Source organism: Crotalus tigris, unplaced genomic scaffold, assembly GCF_016545835.1.
Source record: "Crotalus tigris isolate CLP2741 ecotype Arizona unplaced genomic scaffold, ASM1654583v1 scf7180000024384.25900115:4084858, whole genome shotgun sequence".
NCBI lineage: Eukaryota > Metazoa > Chordata > Lepidosauria > Squamata > Viperidae > Crotalus > Crotalus tigris.
In genome coordinates, this window is record NW_024100554.1 from 2,157,559 (window position 1) to 2,174,678 (window position 17,120).

A 17,120-nucleotide genomic window follows, 5' to 3' on the forward strand; every position below is an offset into this window, starting at 1 on the left:
GGGAACAAATAAATGGCTCACATTCATTGATGGCTCTTGCTAAATAGGTCTGCTTGCCAGAAAGTATAAAGCAGGGGGTCAAATTGCTGGCCTGCATGCCAGATGCGTCATGCCAAAACCGCGCCCACCCCATGGCCAGCAATGGAAAAAAGGTTGCGACACGTCACGTGTTGTTGCAAGTTTGACACCTCTGGTATAGAGTTTAGAACGCAGAAATATTTTAACTGGTGCACTTTTTAAATTTATGTTGCATTTCAATGCAATTACAAACATGTTACAAATCTTTGCAACAGTGCCATTTTGATGATCTTCATATTTCACTTCCCATAAGGGAAGGAAATCTTTCATAGATATATGTTATACTTTGATAAGGCAACATAAAATGTTTTTTCTTAAAATTGCATACTCATATACATGGATTCATGCCCAATTGAGTTTGGAAGCTCTTGGCACTTTAGCCTTAGCTATGTTTTCAGAACTACAGCCCATCATAATCGTAAAGCAAATGTTCCATTGTTTACAACTTGCACATTTCTCCCATTTTTCAAATTTTGATCTGTGGGCTCACCCAAACTTTTCATACTTGACAGTATTTTCTTACATTTATTATTCATGTCATGTTTCTTCCTTTTACAACAGCACAGGAGAAGAATGGTCAGTAAATCTTCTCATTCTGCTTTTTCCAAAGACAAGAAAATAATATGGCATTCTTGCAAGCCAATTGTTATAACAGGAGCTCTCACAGGTAGCCATTGTATTGTCAAAAGCTCAGAAGAAGCAAGAATAGGATTGCTGAACATAACATTCAGACATTGGGGAATAAAACTTTTTAATAAGTTGAAAAGAACAATAATGTAATGCACAATCAAATGAGAAGCAATGTTAAGTTTTGGAGAGACTTATATAAGAGAGACCATATAAAGGTATTTGGGACATATACATACTAAATATAAAGCATGTATGTGTACCTACATACTTAATAGAATATTTGTAAGTACAGGTAATCCTCAATTTACAACAGTTCATTTAGTGATTGTGACTGTGGCAGCATCCCCATGGTCACATGATTTACATTCTGATGCCTGACAATTGATTCATATTTATGATGGTTGCAGTGTCCCAGGGTCATGTAATTACCTTTTGCAAGTCAAATTTATTTAACAACCATGTTACTAATTTAACAACTGAAGTGATTCACTTAACAAATGTGGCAAGAAAAATCATAAAATGGGACAAAACTCAGTTCAACAAATTTCTCACTTAGCAATATAAAATTCTGGGCTCAATTGTGGTCGTAAAACTTCCTGTACTATTCAAAAAAACAATTCTGGAAACTGGATATCTCAGGACTGTTGTTATCATTGACAGTTATGTAGAAATTACTAGTAAGTGATTAAAAGCAGTGACTCAGATCCCTGGCTTGCAATAATTTGCCACCATATCCATAATGATTAAAACAACAACTACTGGATCTGCTTGCTATCACTGCTGACTGAATTTTTTAATTATTCTTTACCTCCTGTTTTCATGACAAAAGTCTTCCTGCTTTTACTTGTGATGCAGCACTGTTGTTTCTATCTTTATGAAGAGCAAGTCAAAGTCCCCTAAAATTGCTTAAGAGCTTTTCTCTGTTGCCATTTTCCCTTGGCTTGACTTTGAGACATAAGAGAAGGTGTGAAGTGAACTCTCTTTGCAACCCAGAATCAATTTTGTAGACTGGTTTTGTCCCCAGGTCGATGGGAAATGTTTCATTTCCAAGTTGCCTTTTTGCTCAGAATAAATCCCAAAGGTGAAATACAAATAAAAATTAAGACATAATTAAAACACTTAAAAATACATACACCATAAAATTAAAAACAGAGATTAGAGATAATTCATTTCAAATTGCTGGCAAGCCAAACTGAGCAAACCAGATTTAATAGTCTGCTTTAAGTTTAAAGAGCCATTCTGCAGGTAAAGACCTCGCATAACTAGTTTCCATGCCAGTATTATCCTTTTCATTGGCAGATACATTTCATTTATCCAGATAAATATTTTTCTCAATTAAGAACAGTCATTCACCACCAATGACGGAATCAATAAAGTCTGTCCATAAGCAAAGGGAATGAGCTCTTGATTGAGAAAATGGCATGTCTTCAATCCCTTTTACCTGTTAAATTAGAAAATACATATCTGCAACAACTTCATTATGCACATGATGCAAGTCACATATTTGTACCATATTATTTCTACAATAGCGTCTCTGAACCATCAATATGGATGAGCAGGGATAGTGATCAATTGCTCTAATGAGCTGGGAACATTTGACCTGATTATGCACACTAGGAAGATAATTATATAAGGGGATCCATCCTGTTCTCTTTTTTCCCCCAATTAGATTTTTTTTCCTTGCATTTCAAACACTCTTGAGCCTCCTCCCAGGCATTTTAACTCTTTTTACAGAAATTCAGAGCCGTCTGAGTTATTTCAAGAAATGGTATTGAGGAAGAAATGCATGATCATAACTAAAACGAGATTTGAGTTTTAGACACATAGAAATTCACCATGATTGGGCATTAGGATTTTATTTATGGGAACGCACTGGGGATCAGAGGTTCCATTCTAAAGGAAAGGCCAGTTTAATCCAGTGTTTCTCAGCTTTAGCAAGTTTGATAGAGGCGGTCTTCCATTCCCAGAATTTCCTAGCAAGCATGCTGGGGAATTCTGGAAATTAAAGACCATACTTTTCACAGTTGCTAGGCTTGAGAAATATTGATAAATGCTTCCCTGTTGCCTTTCTCCAGCAGCCTTCTGCGCTGTTGTTGTGAAGGACTCTCTGGAAGTTTTTCAAGAGGCACAAGAAGGAAATTATAATAATTAAAAAAAAAGAAAAAAAAAGAGAAAGAAAAAAAAATATCATAATTAACCCTGTATTCTGCTCTGGGAAGTAAAGGGAGGGGGGGTGGGGGTGGGAGGGAGGGTAAGGGGGGGTTCTCTATTTTAAAATTTTATTGTATTTTTATAAATGATTGTATGTTTTTTAAAAAATAAAAATTTTCAAGATAAAAAAAAAAAGGCACAAGAAGGAATAAGGAAAAAGAGGTATCTTAAATATTACCTCCTGCTCCTTTTTTCCAGTCTATTCTGATCCAACTCCGAGCTACTTTCTCAGTGCAGAAAAGCAGATGAGGTGATGATCCTTTAATCCTTTACTTTAATGTCTGCAATTTGATTGTGTTGACCTGCAGTGGGGAAAGGTCCTTGCTTTGATGTGTTGTGAAATCTGGTTGCCAAGGACAGTTTGTATCCTCCCCAACCTCTCTTGACATGTTTTCCCAATTTGAGAATGTCCCTGAAAAGTTAGTTTGTTAAATTTAGAAAGACAGAGGAGTGTGTCCTTTGAGAAAAAATGCAGTAACAATTCTAAGATCTACGTTTCTTAAGTGAAGAGCATGCTGCGGTGTATCTGCTCCGAGTCTCCATAAACATAAATGGATAGACTAAATCTTCTATGCATTATCAAGATGGAAGAACTATTCTGGTAGTACTGAGAACATATGGGAAACACGGAAACACAGCCATTACTTGGGAGATTTTCTGTTCGAATAACTGTGGGGGAAAAAATAGCTTGGAGATAGAGAATTGCAAAAACTCATAGTAAGGTAGTGGTTTTGCTATATGCAGTAAATAAAAATATTTTATAACTGAGGGTTTTGGGAACAGTTGAGATAATAGGTAATATTTCAGAGGATCATCCATTACCTCCAATATTGTTTGGAATCATTTGAGTTTCTCTTCTGTCAGCAAAATCTCTCACAAGAATTTTTCCCTGCAGTCCTGGTTGATGCCATAAATGGGGATCAGAGATTCCATGTTGCACATATACCGTAAATGCCGGCGTATAAGACGACTTCCGCGAGCGCTGAAATCGGCGCCAAAGACGGGGGTCGTCTTATACGCCGAGTCGTCTTATACGCCGGAAATACTGGTAGTTTCCGGCGTATAAGACGACGTTCTAGGAATGCGGCCCGGCTATACAGACGGGGGTCGTCTTATACGCCGGGTCGCCTAATACGGCGGCATATACGGTAACTTAAAATATCTCAGTTGTAATATACTTGAAGGAACTGCTATAACTCATGCTTTGGGTGCCCACATTTTCTTAGAACCAACTAGGTTCTTCATATGGATTCTCTTTTGGGGGTGAGGGCTGATGATTCATTGTCTTCTTTATAAGGTGCTGTAGCTTAATACCTTTCTCAGTTTGGGTTTCTGTCAAAATGTCCAATTAAACTCCCCAAATTTCCAAATGGCACACAGAAGGAATTCTATTTTATGCTTCTGTGTGCCTCAGTTGGCCTCTAGTTGTACAGCCACAGATTCAACTAAAACAAGAAAATCCCACTTTGCTTGATATATTCCAAAATTATTCGCATTTATACCAAGATATGTGTTTTTGGATTATAAATGCAATCTGATCATAATGCCATGCATGGAACAGCTTTTTCCCACCCCAGCTTCCATCAAGTGAAGCTTCTGGGTACTCTTCAAGGCTGTGCCATATATTTCCATCTGTCCGCTTTCACGAAACCAAAGCATGGTTGGCTGCAGCTGGATAAGGAAAGTGTATTATCATCGTCTAGAATACTCTTTCAACATTTGGAAATTTAGGCATAGCATCAGATCATGGTATACTCCCAAACTGCTTTCACTAATCTGCAAAGTTTTTGCAAGGAGATTCACTTTTGATCTTAGGGACTCAGTTCTTGGACAGTTGATCTTAATTCATTCTTTAGAGGAGAAGCCTGTTTTAAATCAGTAGAGATTAAAGCCACAAGAAGGAAACCATGCGGAAAATGTAGTATAGACAAATATTAAAATATTAAAAGCAGCAGAAAATTCAGCTACACCTAAAAGTGCTCCATTTCCCGTGTGTAAGTCCCACTGTGTTCTGCAGAACCTGGAGTGCAGTCTAAGTCTTCCAAGTGTACTAAGAAGAAGGGGCATTGTGTAGCCTGCCACGAATTGCCTAAATCTAACTGAGAACAGTGATTCTGCAGTAAGTTTACTTTTAATAAATCTATCTCCTTTTCTTTTTTTTAAAAAAATATAGATTTCTGAGAAATATGGCCTTCCAGCTGAGAAGATTACAAAGCTTTATAAAAAAAGCAAAAAAGGGTAAGAAAAACAAACTAATCCTGCAGTTCATGTTTTTATAAAATAGTCCTGAGACCACAGCTAAGCTTTTAAATCTTTCATGCTCTGATATATACTCAACACTTCAAGACAGATTCCCAGCTCCAGGTTTACACAGGGATTGCAATAGATATGAAATCAGCCGCTGGCCTCCAATTAATCTGAGTGGTTCTGCTATAGTATTACTTAACTTGTTGCTCTTCAGATATGTTGAACATATTCCATCACTGGACAGCATGGAGATGCTGCAAATGGTGTGAATTGTAGTCCAGTTCTTCTGTAGAGCAGCAGATTAGTGGAAATTGTTCTTGGAGGCTAGCAGCTTGGAAAGGTACCTTCAGCATGAGTTTTGGAAGCTATAGCAACAGTTTCTTCCCCTACCACTTGTGTTTTCTGGGGAGCCACAGTGGGCTAGCTTCCCCTACTTGTTGCTAACAATGCCCTTAGCATTTCTCAAATTGGCTTTGGGCTTTGACCCAAGTAGCTTAGGAATAAGCTACAATTCACCTAATGATAATAGCACATAACAGCACGAGAATAAACCACTTGTCTCTTTTGAATGATGTGTAAATATATAGGACTAGGGGTGACATGATAGCAGTGTTCCAATATCTCAGGGGTTGCCACAAAGAAGAGAGTCAAGCTATTCTTCAAAGCACCTGAAGGCAGGACAAGAAGCGATGGATGGAAATTAATCAAGGAGAGATGCAGCGTAGAACTAAAGAGAAATTTCCTGACAGTTAGAACAATCAGTGGAACAACCTGCCTCCAAAAGTTGTGAATGCTCCAACACTGGAAGTTTTAAGAAGAGACTGGACAACCATTTGTCTGAAATGGTATAGGGTTTCCTGCCTGAGCAGGACTAGAAGACCTCCAAGGTCCCTTTCAACATTATTATTATTATTATTATTAGTAGTAGTAGTAGTAGTAGTAGTAGTAGTAGTAGTGGCAGGAAAAGCTACTATATACAAACCCCACACCCAATAGCACTGATGTTACCTGGTTGGGTAGTAAAATATCTGCAAGTTAACAACCAGGCTCAGAGACCATCAAGGATTCCAGTTCAACTCTGAGCTACATATATGCTCTTCTGTTGGAACACCTAAATGAGGTCACTATCTTGATTTCCCTTCAATTAATTTACCATAATTTACTTATAGATGTCTAAATTAAAAATTCCTCTATGGAATCTTGCCTCACTTCCAGACAATTTCCACTACAGCATCAGTTCATCAAGCTTGATATTGTTTACTCACTGGCCTTGAGCCTCAAGCAAATGTTTTTATCAGTACTACATTTTACAATGTTTTAACCCAATCTCCTCAAAATAGCCCTGGACATGTTGGCTTACAATTTCAGCCATTCCAGCAACTAAGGTGAAAATTGAGGTATATTAAAGTTGTAATCTGGCAGCATCTGGAATTTATGCTTTCTGCTTCCTGCTGTGGTGCACAGGAATTATATTGTAAAAATATTTTTTTAAAAAAAAAATAAAACGAAATAACATAAAAAGCTGTATAGGAGAATTAAGTGGATTCCCCTAGCATGGGCCTAACTGGAGAATTAATATGAATTTGAATCATTAACAGTAAAAGAATATTCATGTTGACTCAGGACAAAGAATCACAAAATATTTTATGGGGCAACTTGGAGTTGGACTTCCAAGTTGATAATAGCAATAGCACTTATACTTATATACCGCTTCATAGTGTTTTACAGTCCTCTCTAAGCGGTTTACAGAGTCTCCATTTTATTGCTCCCAACCATCTGGCTCCCCATTTTACTGACCTCCGCAGGATGGAAGGCTGAGTCAACCTTGAGCCAGTGAGAATCGAACTGCTGAACTGCTGGCAGTTGGCAGTCAGCAGAAATAGCCTGCAGTACTGCATTCTAACCACTGCACCACTGTGGCTCTGGTGATTTTTCCCGTGAATTTTGTCAAGGCCCTCGTACAAATGGTTAACATAAAATAAGATCCTCCTTGCATACAACATTGAACCAACAATTTAAATCTATCCCTTAAATGACTAGATTTCCACATCCATAAAACTACTGTTTAATAACCATGATTTATTAAATAATCTAGAATTGGCTAAGTTCAGACAGCACACTAATTGCACTGGCCAAGTTCATACAATAAGCTAAATCAAAATGTCTATGGAGATTCTCAATCATCCAGATCATGATTGTCCCAAAGGTGCTTTTTCAAAAGGCTACTGGACTTTGTTTTTCCTTGAAGACTAAGTTGCCTTTTGAAAAAGCACCTTTGGGACTAAATCAAAATGAAAGAAATTGTATTATGAGTTTGTGTATTTGGCCATTATCTAAACTAGTGGTGGCGAACCTATGGCACGCATGCCAGAGGCGGCACTCAGAGCCCTCTCTGTGGGCATGCACACCGTCGCCCCAGCCCTACCACCCCCTGTGGTCCCCTCCTTACCAGTAGCTTCCCTGGAGGAGAGTCGCAGCCGGGCAGCGAGGACAAGACTCTGCCCTCGCGTCCCATCACATGCAGATGATGCTGGGGGGCGCAGACAGAGGGCATGGCCGCCATGATGCTGCTGGGCCGTCTAGGTGATCTGTGGCGGGCCGTGGAGGGAGTGGGTGGCCCTGCGGGCAGGAGAGGCAGGGGTAGGGCAGTTTTGGGGCACTCGGTCTCTAAAACGTTCGCCATCACTGATCTAAACTTTTTTAATGTATCCCTTTCCTATTTCAGGATTCTGGTAAATATGGATGATAACATCATTGAACATTATTCCAATGAAGACACTTTCATCCTAAACATGGAGAACATAATGGAGGGTTTCAAGGTCACGTTGACGGAAATCTAGTCTAGACCAGCACAGACTTTGTGAAGTGAAAACATTTTACCATCAAGGAAGGAAGAAGTAATAATAAAACCCCCGATTTCATTGATACGAAGAAGAAAGATTGTTACAAAACTAAGTTGTAAACAACCATATTTCATTTTTTTGCCACTGGAAACCAATAAGGCAATTACTGACAAGTCTGTTCAAAAGAACATTTCTTCATAAAGTTCCTTATTTATTGCTCCTCACTCTGCAATATGTAAATAATCAGCGGATCCTACACTTCACGATGTTGCGAAGGAGACAGAGACTTTAAATAAAAACAACAAACATAGTTAATACAAGAAAAATAATAAGTTGAAGAATAATAGTTCTACTGGGACTTAATCACTAAAATTTCACCCTCTAAAATGAATTGCTAGAAAATCTGGTGTTAACAATGAGCAAAGTGCCTGGTAATCTTTGCACACCTATTGTATACCAAACTTCTAGTGCTGAGTATCACGTAGTTCAACCATATCCCTCCCTTTGCAAGTCAACTGAGGACTTTTAAGACTCTCAGATGGCATGTACTTTGTAAGTAAAACACCATCCATTTTAACCTCTGTATATATTTGTTTATAATATGTAATAATATATTTTTCCTATCTGTGTAGATGTGTTTACTGCCACTCTATTCTGTGTTTGGATAAGAAGTTGGCAGAGTTCCTGGCCAAAGAGCAAAGTTCTCTCACCAGCTGTTGATTCTTCAGGGTTTTTGATACCTTTTGTTCAAAGCTTATCCAGGAGCCACATTAGAAAGTTAAAACTCCTTATTATCACAACTAAGATTATTCTTTCCTTGCTATACCAGCTGCTCAGGTCTTCCAATGAGATGTTTTCTGTTATTTTTAGACTAGAACTCCTGTTAAGTCAGGCATTTAACCATACTGAGTAGAACTAAAGGCCATTTGGGGTGCACCAGCTTGGGAGAGTCAGACTTATTCAATGATATTGCAGTCTTCCAGTTCCTGAATATTTTTCCTATCTCTTTTTCTCTTTCTTGCTTTCTCTCTCGCTTTGGTTTTTTATCCTTGCTGAATGGACGTTCACTTCTGTAGTGCATCATGCAGAGAGTCATAAATGTGGCATTTCTATGTCATTCCCACCAATGGCTGCCACCAATTTTTACCCAACCTTTTCTAAACAAATGTTATTCTTCCATTCAAGTTACCTCTGAAAGTTCCTGGCAACAAGAAATCAGTGTGAGTTTAGCAAGAAGTTTTATTTTTTGCTTTTATTTTAGGGAAATTGTATGCTTATAAAACAATAGAAGTATAAAACTGGAAAGCAAGTTTGGAATTATGTAGAGTCCAATCCTCTGAATATGCCATACATTGGAGCATGTAAATACAGGTGGTCCTCCCTTAATGACCAGTTGTTTAGTGACTGAAGTTATGATTGACCTTATTAGAGGTCCTGGTTCTGGAGTTCTGCTGCCTGCACATATACACACACACCATAGCCATGTGATCGGATTTTGGGCTGTTTGGAAACCAACCTGCATTTACTGCCATATGCAATGCCCTGTGGGCACATGACTACAATTTTCAGTATTTTTTGTCAGTTTCTGGCATTTACTTTCAGTTTTCAGCAAAAAATGCACATTGAGAAAAATGGGTTCATTTAACAACCACTGCAAAAAAAAAAAACCCTCCTAAAATTGGGCATGGTCCCATGGTGACCAACTTAACAACTACCACAACTCATGGCTGTAATTCTGGGCTCAATTACAGTTGTATGTTGTGGACTACCTGTAAAAGATGTAAATACCCCAAGATATATCTAGCAGAGGAGAACCCATCAACTGTTGCATCAGTCTGTTTCATGTTCACACCATGCTTTCAAAGCATCTCTTAATGTTCAGTTGGTTCTCATACATCCTTCAGGAGTAACAGAGAATACTATGCCCAATAGCTTTTTATATATTTGAAGATAGTTACTTTATAAATGTTTTTCATAACTAAAGGTTGGACTTAGATTTCTAAATATGTTGCACAAGTTCAGATTTTCTTCTTTCTCTTCTTAAAGGTATCAAGCCATACTTATGATTAGGGCCAGGAATGAACTCATTTGGTTTGCATTTTAACCAAACTGAAATTTAACTAATGATTAAAATACACTTTTCTGAAGTTTGTAGTTCATAGATGTGTAAAATGCATTTTTTCATGAAATTGTGAACAAAAATTACAGAGCCGGTTTGATCTAATGGTTAAGGGAAGCAGGCTAGAAACCAAGAGACCATGAATTCTAATCTCTCCTTAGCCATGAAAGCCAGCTGGGTGACTGGGCGAGTCCAACTCACCTCACAGGGTTGTTGTGGGAAAAACAGGAGGAGGGAAGTGGTGGATGTTTGCTGCCTTACTTGTGAAAATAATAAAGGCAGGATACAAACAAACAAATAAATGAAATAAATCTCCATTAGGTTAGGGGACATATTTGTAAAATGCTGCATAATAGATAAAATTGCAAACAAAAGAGGATATGAACATAGAGATCTGTCCCAGAATATATATCAAGTTAGTAGTCCTCAAAAAAAAAAACTTCAGTGCAACAAACCAAACCATATATATTTGCAAAAATTAGCATCTGAAAAGAATTAACCAGTTTCATAAAAATTAAGAGACCGAGAAAAAAATGAAATTGATGTATTTGCTCTTCTCTATTTTTATACACGAGTCTTGGTATAATTTTTAGCATTGCCGTTCATACTGAAATGCAGTTTGTGAACTGCGTATTTATTGAGAATATTTTACAATATACAAAGTGTTGTTTTTCCTTAATGGACCTAATCCTTACAAAATGCATGCCATATAATGAATGCATGGATGCAGAATAGTTTTGGAAAGACTGCAGGTCAGATCCCATCATGTTCGCTATCATTTATTTCCCCTTCCAACTCACTCAACCCATTGCAGAATTTTTGTCAATATATCTCTAAAGAGATTTGTTTTGTATGTAGTTTTTTCATTTTTTATTATTGTTGTAAAACTATTGTTTCTGATGAATCGCTCTAGAATGTAAATATAAAAAATGTACAGAGGAATGCTGTTCTTGATGTGAGTCTGTGCACATACACCGCCTACCATATTTTTTGTTTTCAATATCTAGTTTGATTTTTGTTTTACTTTGTTGTTTTTAATGGCACTTCCATAGATGGAGCTAATGGGAAAGGACAGAGGTTATGCATACCAGAAGGCCATTGTTTTCATCAGCAGAAATTTCAGTGTGATGATTTGACTGCATGCCTACTATGTTCTGGGTTAGTTGGTTGGTCTCCTGGCAACTGCCTGGGCTAGTCCTTGCAATTTTCTTAGCAAGACTTTTGGAAGTGGTTTGCTTCCTTCCTAGAGTTATGAACTTCTAGTATTTGATATATTGTGTCTTGAGCACTATACTAACCTGGATGTTATGATCTGTCCTTTGCCTAAATCACTCCTTATTTTCCAGGCCACGGAATGTGACCTTAAAATTTACTTTTTGGTCATTCAACCCATCCATCCATTCCTTTTGCCATCTGCACAAATGAACAGGTGTAAGAACTTCTCTTTAGCATGCTGTTGGTAATGGGTGACTTGCTAATCAGAGAAAGGCTTTTAAAGGTTTCTTTTATAAATCAGCTTGATACCAATTTAGAAAAGCACTTGATCTTGCAGGCATTTATTTTTCTTGTAGCATCTTGGGTCTTACATCTTTGAGATATAAAATTTCACTGACTCTTTGAGTTTTAAAATGTCACAGAAGAAATGTCAGGCCTGAAATATAATTAACAGCTTCTTTAATTGTAAATTTATTTTCAGTCAGAATCTTGTATTTCCAGGTTCAGTCAATGATTTTTCTTTCCTTTTGCAAGAAATCACACTTGTTCTCCACTTGTATACTTGCATACAATTGGATATCCCTAGAAGTGTAAAACTTTGATGGCTGATGGATTAAAATTGCACAGCCTTTTTATAGCAAACTTGCTTTTAAAATGACATATAGTGGTGAGATTCAAATGTTGCTTTGCTTTGTTTTTGATCATCAAGGGCTGAGGAATCAGCTGTACTTGTTGAACACTACTTGGCACCTGCCAAAGATTGCAGAAGCTTCTGTATGCCTCCAGCACTGCAATTCACTACCGCTTGATAAGTTGGATAAAAAAGCAGATATCAGCCAAAGTAGATAAATTGCAGTTTTACAGGAAATTTGCATGTGATAATTTATACATACAGTAGATACAAATTTAGAAATAATTACTGTAGTTGAAATAAAAATAGAGAACAATGCATGACAGGCATGCTTTAGGTCTTCTTAACTATTCATAGGCAGCTTTCTTACCCAGAAATCAGCCAGAGTGCCTTCAGCAGAGGATGCCTGATTTAGAGGGTTTCTTTCAGATTTTGTTCAGCTCCCCCACCCAACCCCACTTGCAAATAGGTGTTTCATGGAAATAAAAGAGATGTCAAATGAATCTATTTATTACTGATCTTCTAAATGGAGCTGGAAAACGTGTGTTCTGTTGTGCAAGATGGAGAAACCACATATGTTAAACTGGTTCACCCTAAACTAACTTTTCTTAACTAAAGAACCCTGATTCATTGATGTTAATTTTCAGATATTCTTAGCTAGCTTGGCTGTTGATGAGAATTTTTGAGTTTTGATGTCGATTGGTATCAGTATCTACAGTTACAACAGAAGTCGTAATGGGGTTGGCTTTGTCTAAATATCTTGTGCAGATTCAACCATTTTGGTGTAAACCATATTTATGGTGAGGTTGTCCATTCAGAAACCCAGGTCCATCTGGAATTTGGACACAGTTCCTGGTATCTCAGAAGGTTACCAAATTTTAATATATAATATTTATGCAAATGAAACTATGTTTACTCTCTCCTGATTCAATGTGCTGCTTTTTTAGAAGGTCCAACACATCTCTCAACTGCACAGTTTATTGCTAACTGGATCAGACAAAGCCAATTAATAATGGTTTATTCAACACCTTAGCCAATTGCAGGAACCAGATCATCTATTAGGTCAAGGAACAAAGTATCTAAGCAGATTAGGTTATAATGCTGAAAATGAAAAACATTTATCTTCTGAAAGATTTTTTATGACATTGATGATGCATCTGTTAGGGAGTTAGTACAAGGACAATATGTAGCCTTTACAGATTTTGCATTTATGCGTTGAGAATATTTTTGTAAATCTGTACAGCTACAGTCTATATGGACTAGAAGCTACGGGTTTTTTTAATGAAATTTTCAGGAAGTTAAACTTCAAATTTTATAACATATGGAATTGAAAAGAATTGCAGATTATACAGGAATGATATATTCCTTAACCATCAAAAGCTCCTATTATAAGGTGATGCTTTACATATCTCACCACTAGAAAGTTACAGTTAATGTCACCCTTTGATTTGTCTAATTGCTAGGGGAGAAAGGCATGTTATGACTTCTTATCCTAGCAAATTTAATCATTATTATAGTTAAGCCTACCTGTTTTTAACTGATCTTTTACTTTTACATGGGAAAATGGGTATATAGAAGCTTAATTTATTTTTTCTTTTGTTATTGATCTCATTGCCAAATAAAAATGGCTGCGAACAGACACAGAAGCATTGGATTTATGATTTAAAACTTTCTACCTGTTTATTTTCTATGGGTCTAATTTGATATACTTGTTGGAAAGATGCAAAATTCCTCCTGTCATGACAAGGTGATTGCCATCACATTGCAAAAACTATATTGGAACAGACTTGTGAAATTTTTTAAATGGATAATATTTGTTAACTGTTATAACATTGATGGTTTCCTTCTTCTAATTTCAATTCCTTCTGCAAGATACTGACATAGTGCAAACATGAAAGAGTACTTATGCCAAAAACTCTGTGCAGTGCCCTCATTTCTGGAAAGCAAGCTTTGTATATAAACATTGTGTGTCACCTAACAATAGTTTTGTAAATGGGAAAGGGGAATCTATAAACATATAAATAATACACGTTTATATTTTTTGTACATTTTTAAATGGAAAAAAATAAATTTTCATAAAGTATAACAATATTTTGTTGATCTTTTTTTCCACAGATATTAGTCATCCCTGGGTATTTACTTACATTCCCTCAAAAGCACACACTGAATTATATATTAATTACTTGGGCCATATTATGCCTGGATTCACACAGAACAATACACCTAAATCTAATTTAACAATACAGGCAGTCCCCATTTAGTGACCATTCACTGTTACAACTGTAATGAAAAAGTAATATTACAACCAATCCTTGCTTTTACAACCTTTGGAGATCTGTAAAGCAAAGCAAAACTGAAAAAGGATAATAAAATCATGTTTCACTCAGCGACCATTTTAATGAGGATTGCTGCCCCAAATGTGGTCATCAAACGAAGACTACCTGTACACAGTGCTCATCTTTACAAAACATGCTGTGTCTGAATAAATAAACCATATTACGGCTTGATTCACATGAGACAGCAACCTTATTTTAGCCTAGATTGGGACACCAACCTTATTTTAACTTAATCTAGTTTCTTATGTGAACCCAGTCACTGAATGATAAATTAGCCAACCACAGTTTAATCAATACTCAACCCCAAGAGCTTATATTTCATGTAGGCTTCACTGGTACCACATTCCAGTCACGTGTCCTTATTAATAGTGAGATATGATTCAAAAGACATTCATCTGGGGCCACGATGGAATGAACAGCAGGTGGGACTTTAACTATAGTTGCTAGGGGAAATCCTTGATTTTCTCACTGTTTGCTATTTGGCCATACTTTAAATTCACATTCATACTCAAACTCAGAGCTGTAGAATTGCAGAAACCAACTGTCTAGCCAAAATGTGGCAGCCAGCAATTAAGTGAACATGCTTTTGACATGCTCATGGGCAAAGAAAAAACTTGTCTTCTACTGAAAAGCAAGCCCCTGTGCTATCACTTGTCTTTTTCCTCCAACTTTCCTTTTGACAATAATTTTATATCAATTTCTAAAATGATTGTATATTTTTTTCTGTTAAAGTGGTAGGTCTTTCCTACCTCTTAGTGTCAGAAACCATGAATATTGCATTTATCTGAAAGACCACTTCCATTTTGACTTTTCTGACCCCTGCAGACATCCATGGGTTGTATTAGATCAGGAATATTCAGAATACTTTGAAATCATGCGAGGGCCTTCTGAAAATGATTTTGGTTTCTTCAAGAAATATGGAATTGAACTTTCCAGAAAGTGTAACGGCAATGATTAGTTGGAGGGGAACAAGATTTAGGGGTACCATGACAGATAGGATATCTGCATACCTTTCAAAAATATTGGGTTACAGTTATGTATTCATAAAAGAAAAAAATACAATTATAATCAGGTGCAATCAATTATTCCAGTATGAAAAAGTACCATGTCACAAAATGGTATACAATACAGAATTATTTAAAATTCAACATTTAAAAACATTTGTTCAGCAGTAATACAGTAAAAAAATCTTACTTTTCTTCAAACAATATTGTTCATATGTTTGGCACTGTAAAAATGCATGATCACAGGTTCATTGTTCTCTCTCTGATTCTATCTGTCTCTTTTTTTAAAACCAATCAACAGCGTTATTAAGTGTCTGTATATATTATACTACATTGCAATATATATTAAAGAACATGTGGGCTCCATTCCACTGCTAAAACAAATTATAAGGAAAAAAGCCTGTCCCACATCAATAAGATAATATCCAAATTTCCTACCTGGTCAGTATCTGTGCGCTTGAATTACTCTCAATTGACTGTAACATTTTAAATTTTGATTCTGATATCAAATATGAACACTTCAGGGAAAAAAAATTAAAACAGATCTAGGAAACACTGGGTTCAATATAAAAAAAAGTTAAGTATTTTTAAAACCATCTTGCAAGCTGTTGATATTTACTAATTCATCAATGCATGGAATTGAGTTGATAAAAATAATTCAGTATAATAACTTTAATGTGTCCATTTAACATAAAATTATACATTAGCTATTCCCCCCCCCAATGGAACCTCCACATATGTTTTGGATTGCCAGCAGCAAGATGAATAGCGCGCTGGCTGAGAATTCTGTAAGTAGCTTTCCAACATATTTCAAGGGCAGGATGGGAAAAGATAATACAAACCATGTGGATAGGAACTTACAGAAATGACAATTTTTCAGGATCATTTTTTGTATGAAAAGACAGTATGTAAGTAAGTAAGTAAGTAAGTAAAGGAGGAAGGAAGGAAGGAAGGAAGGAAGGAAGGAAGGAAGGAAGGAAGGAAGGAAGGAAGGAAGGAAGGAAGGGAGGAAGGGAGGAAGGAAGACTTCAGGCAGATCATAATAACAAGTTTCAATTTAAACCACCAAATGGACAAACATGGAATGCAAGTTCCCTATACAAGTAAAAACAACTGCATCATTTGTGCATCATTATAGCAATGGGGTTGAGAGGAACAATCAGTTTAATTAACATGCAGGTCTCAATACTTTTAATAAGCCAAACACTAAGGATTCAGATTTAAGTAGCTTTTTTTTCTTACATTTTACACCAACATGGCCACTACCAACACACAGTAAGATCACACAGTCAGTACTGCTTTAAAATTGCAAATCACACTGTTAAGACTTCCACAGAGTTTGCATATCATGTGAATGAGGGATGGGAGAGCTCATCCAAAAGGAAACTAGTCAGTACAATTAAAATAATTTTCTGAACAGTAAATACAGAAATACAGATGCATTTCCCAGTGTAGGAAAAATATATTCCAGCGAAAAGCATAGGAAAGGAAACCATGAATGCCATGCTTTGGAACACAGAAATTATATTATCATTCATCAAATCAGCTCTACTTCTCAAATGAACTGAGTTATGTTCTACAGATATGCTTTAATGTATCATGCTGAACATTTAAAAACAGTATATACTTTTTCATTTGATTCCTGAAAGGAAGTAACACCCACAGAAACCACTTTTATGGATGTATTCCTTAACTTGATCAGAAAGCATGCTACATAATTTGGATATTGATGAGCACAGGGATACATGGTTGATTCACACTACACACACAGAAAAAGGGCTGATTTGTAACACAGCCACAGATCTA

At 36.6% G+C, this 17,120-nt stretch overlaps 1 protein-coding gene across 2 annotated transcripts in view; it reads left to right on the top strand.

Moving 5' to 3' along the window:
* Positions 1 to 15,694, top strand: part of GRHL2 (grainyhead like transcription factor 2) — an 82,607-nt gene extending 66,913 nt beyond the window's left edge. For both annotated transcript variants that reach the window (XM_039328865.1, XM_039328866.1), the window contains exons 15-16: positions 5,093 to 5,157; positions 7,892 to 15,694. In XM_039328865.1, coding sequence (XP_039184799.1) covers positions 5,093 to 5,157; positions 7,892 to 8,006 — 180 coding nt within the window. In that variant the 3' untranslated portion in view covers positions 8,007 to 15,694. The remainder of the gene's footprint in view (positions 1 to 5,092; positions 5,158 to 7,891) is intronic.
* The last annotated feature ends 1,426 nt before the right edge of the window (positions 15,695 to 17,120 follow it).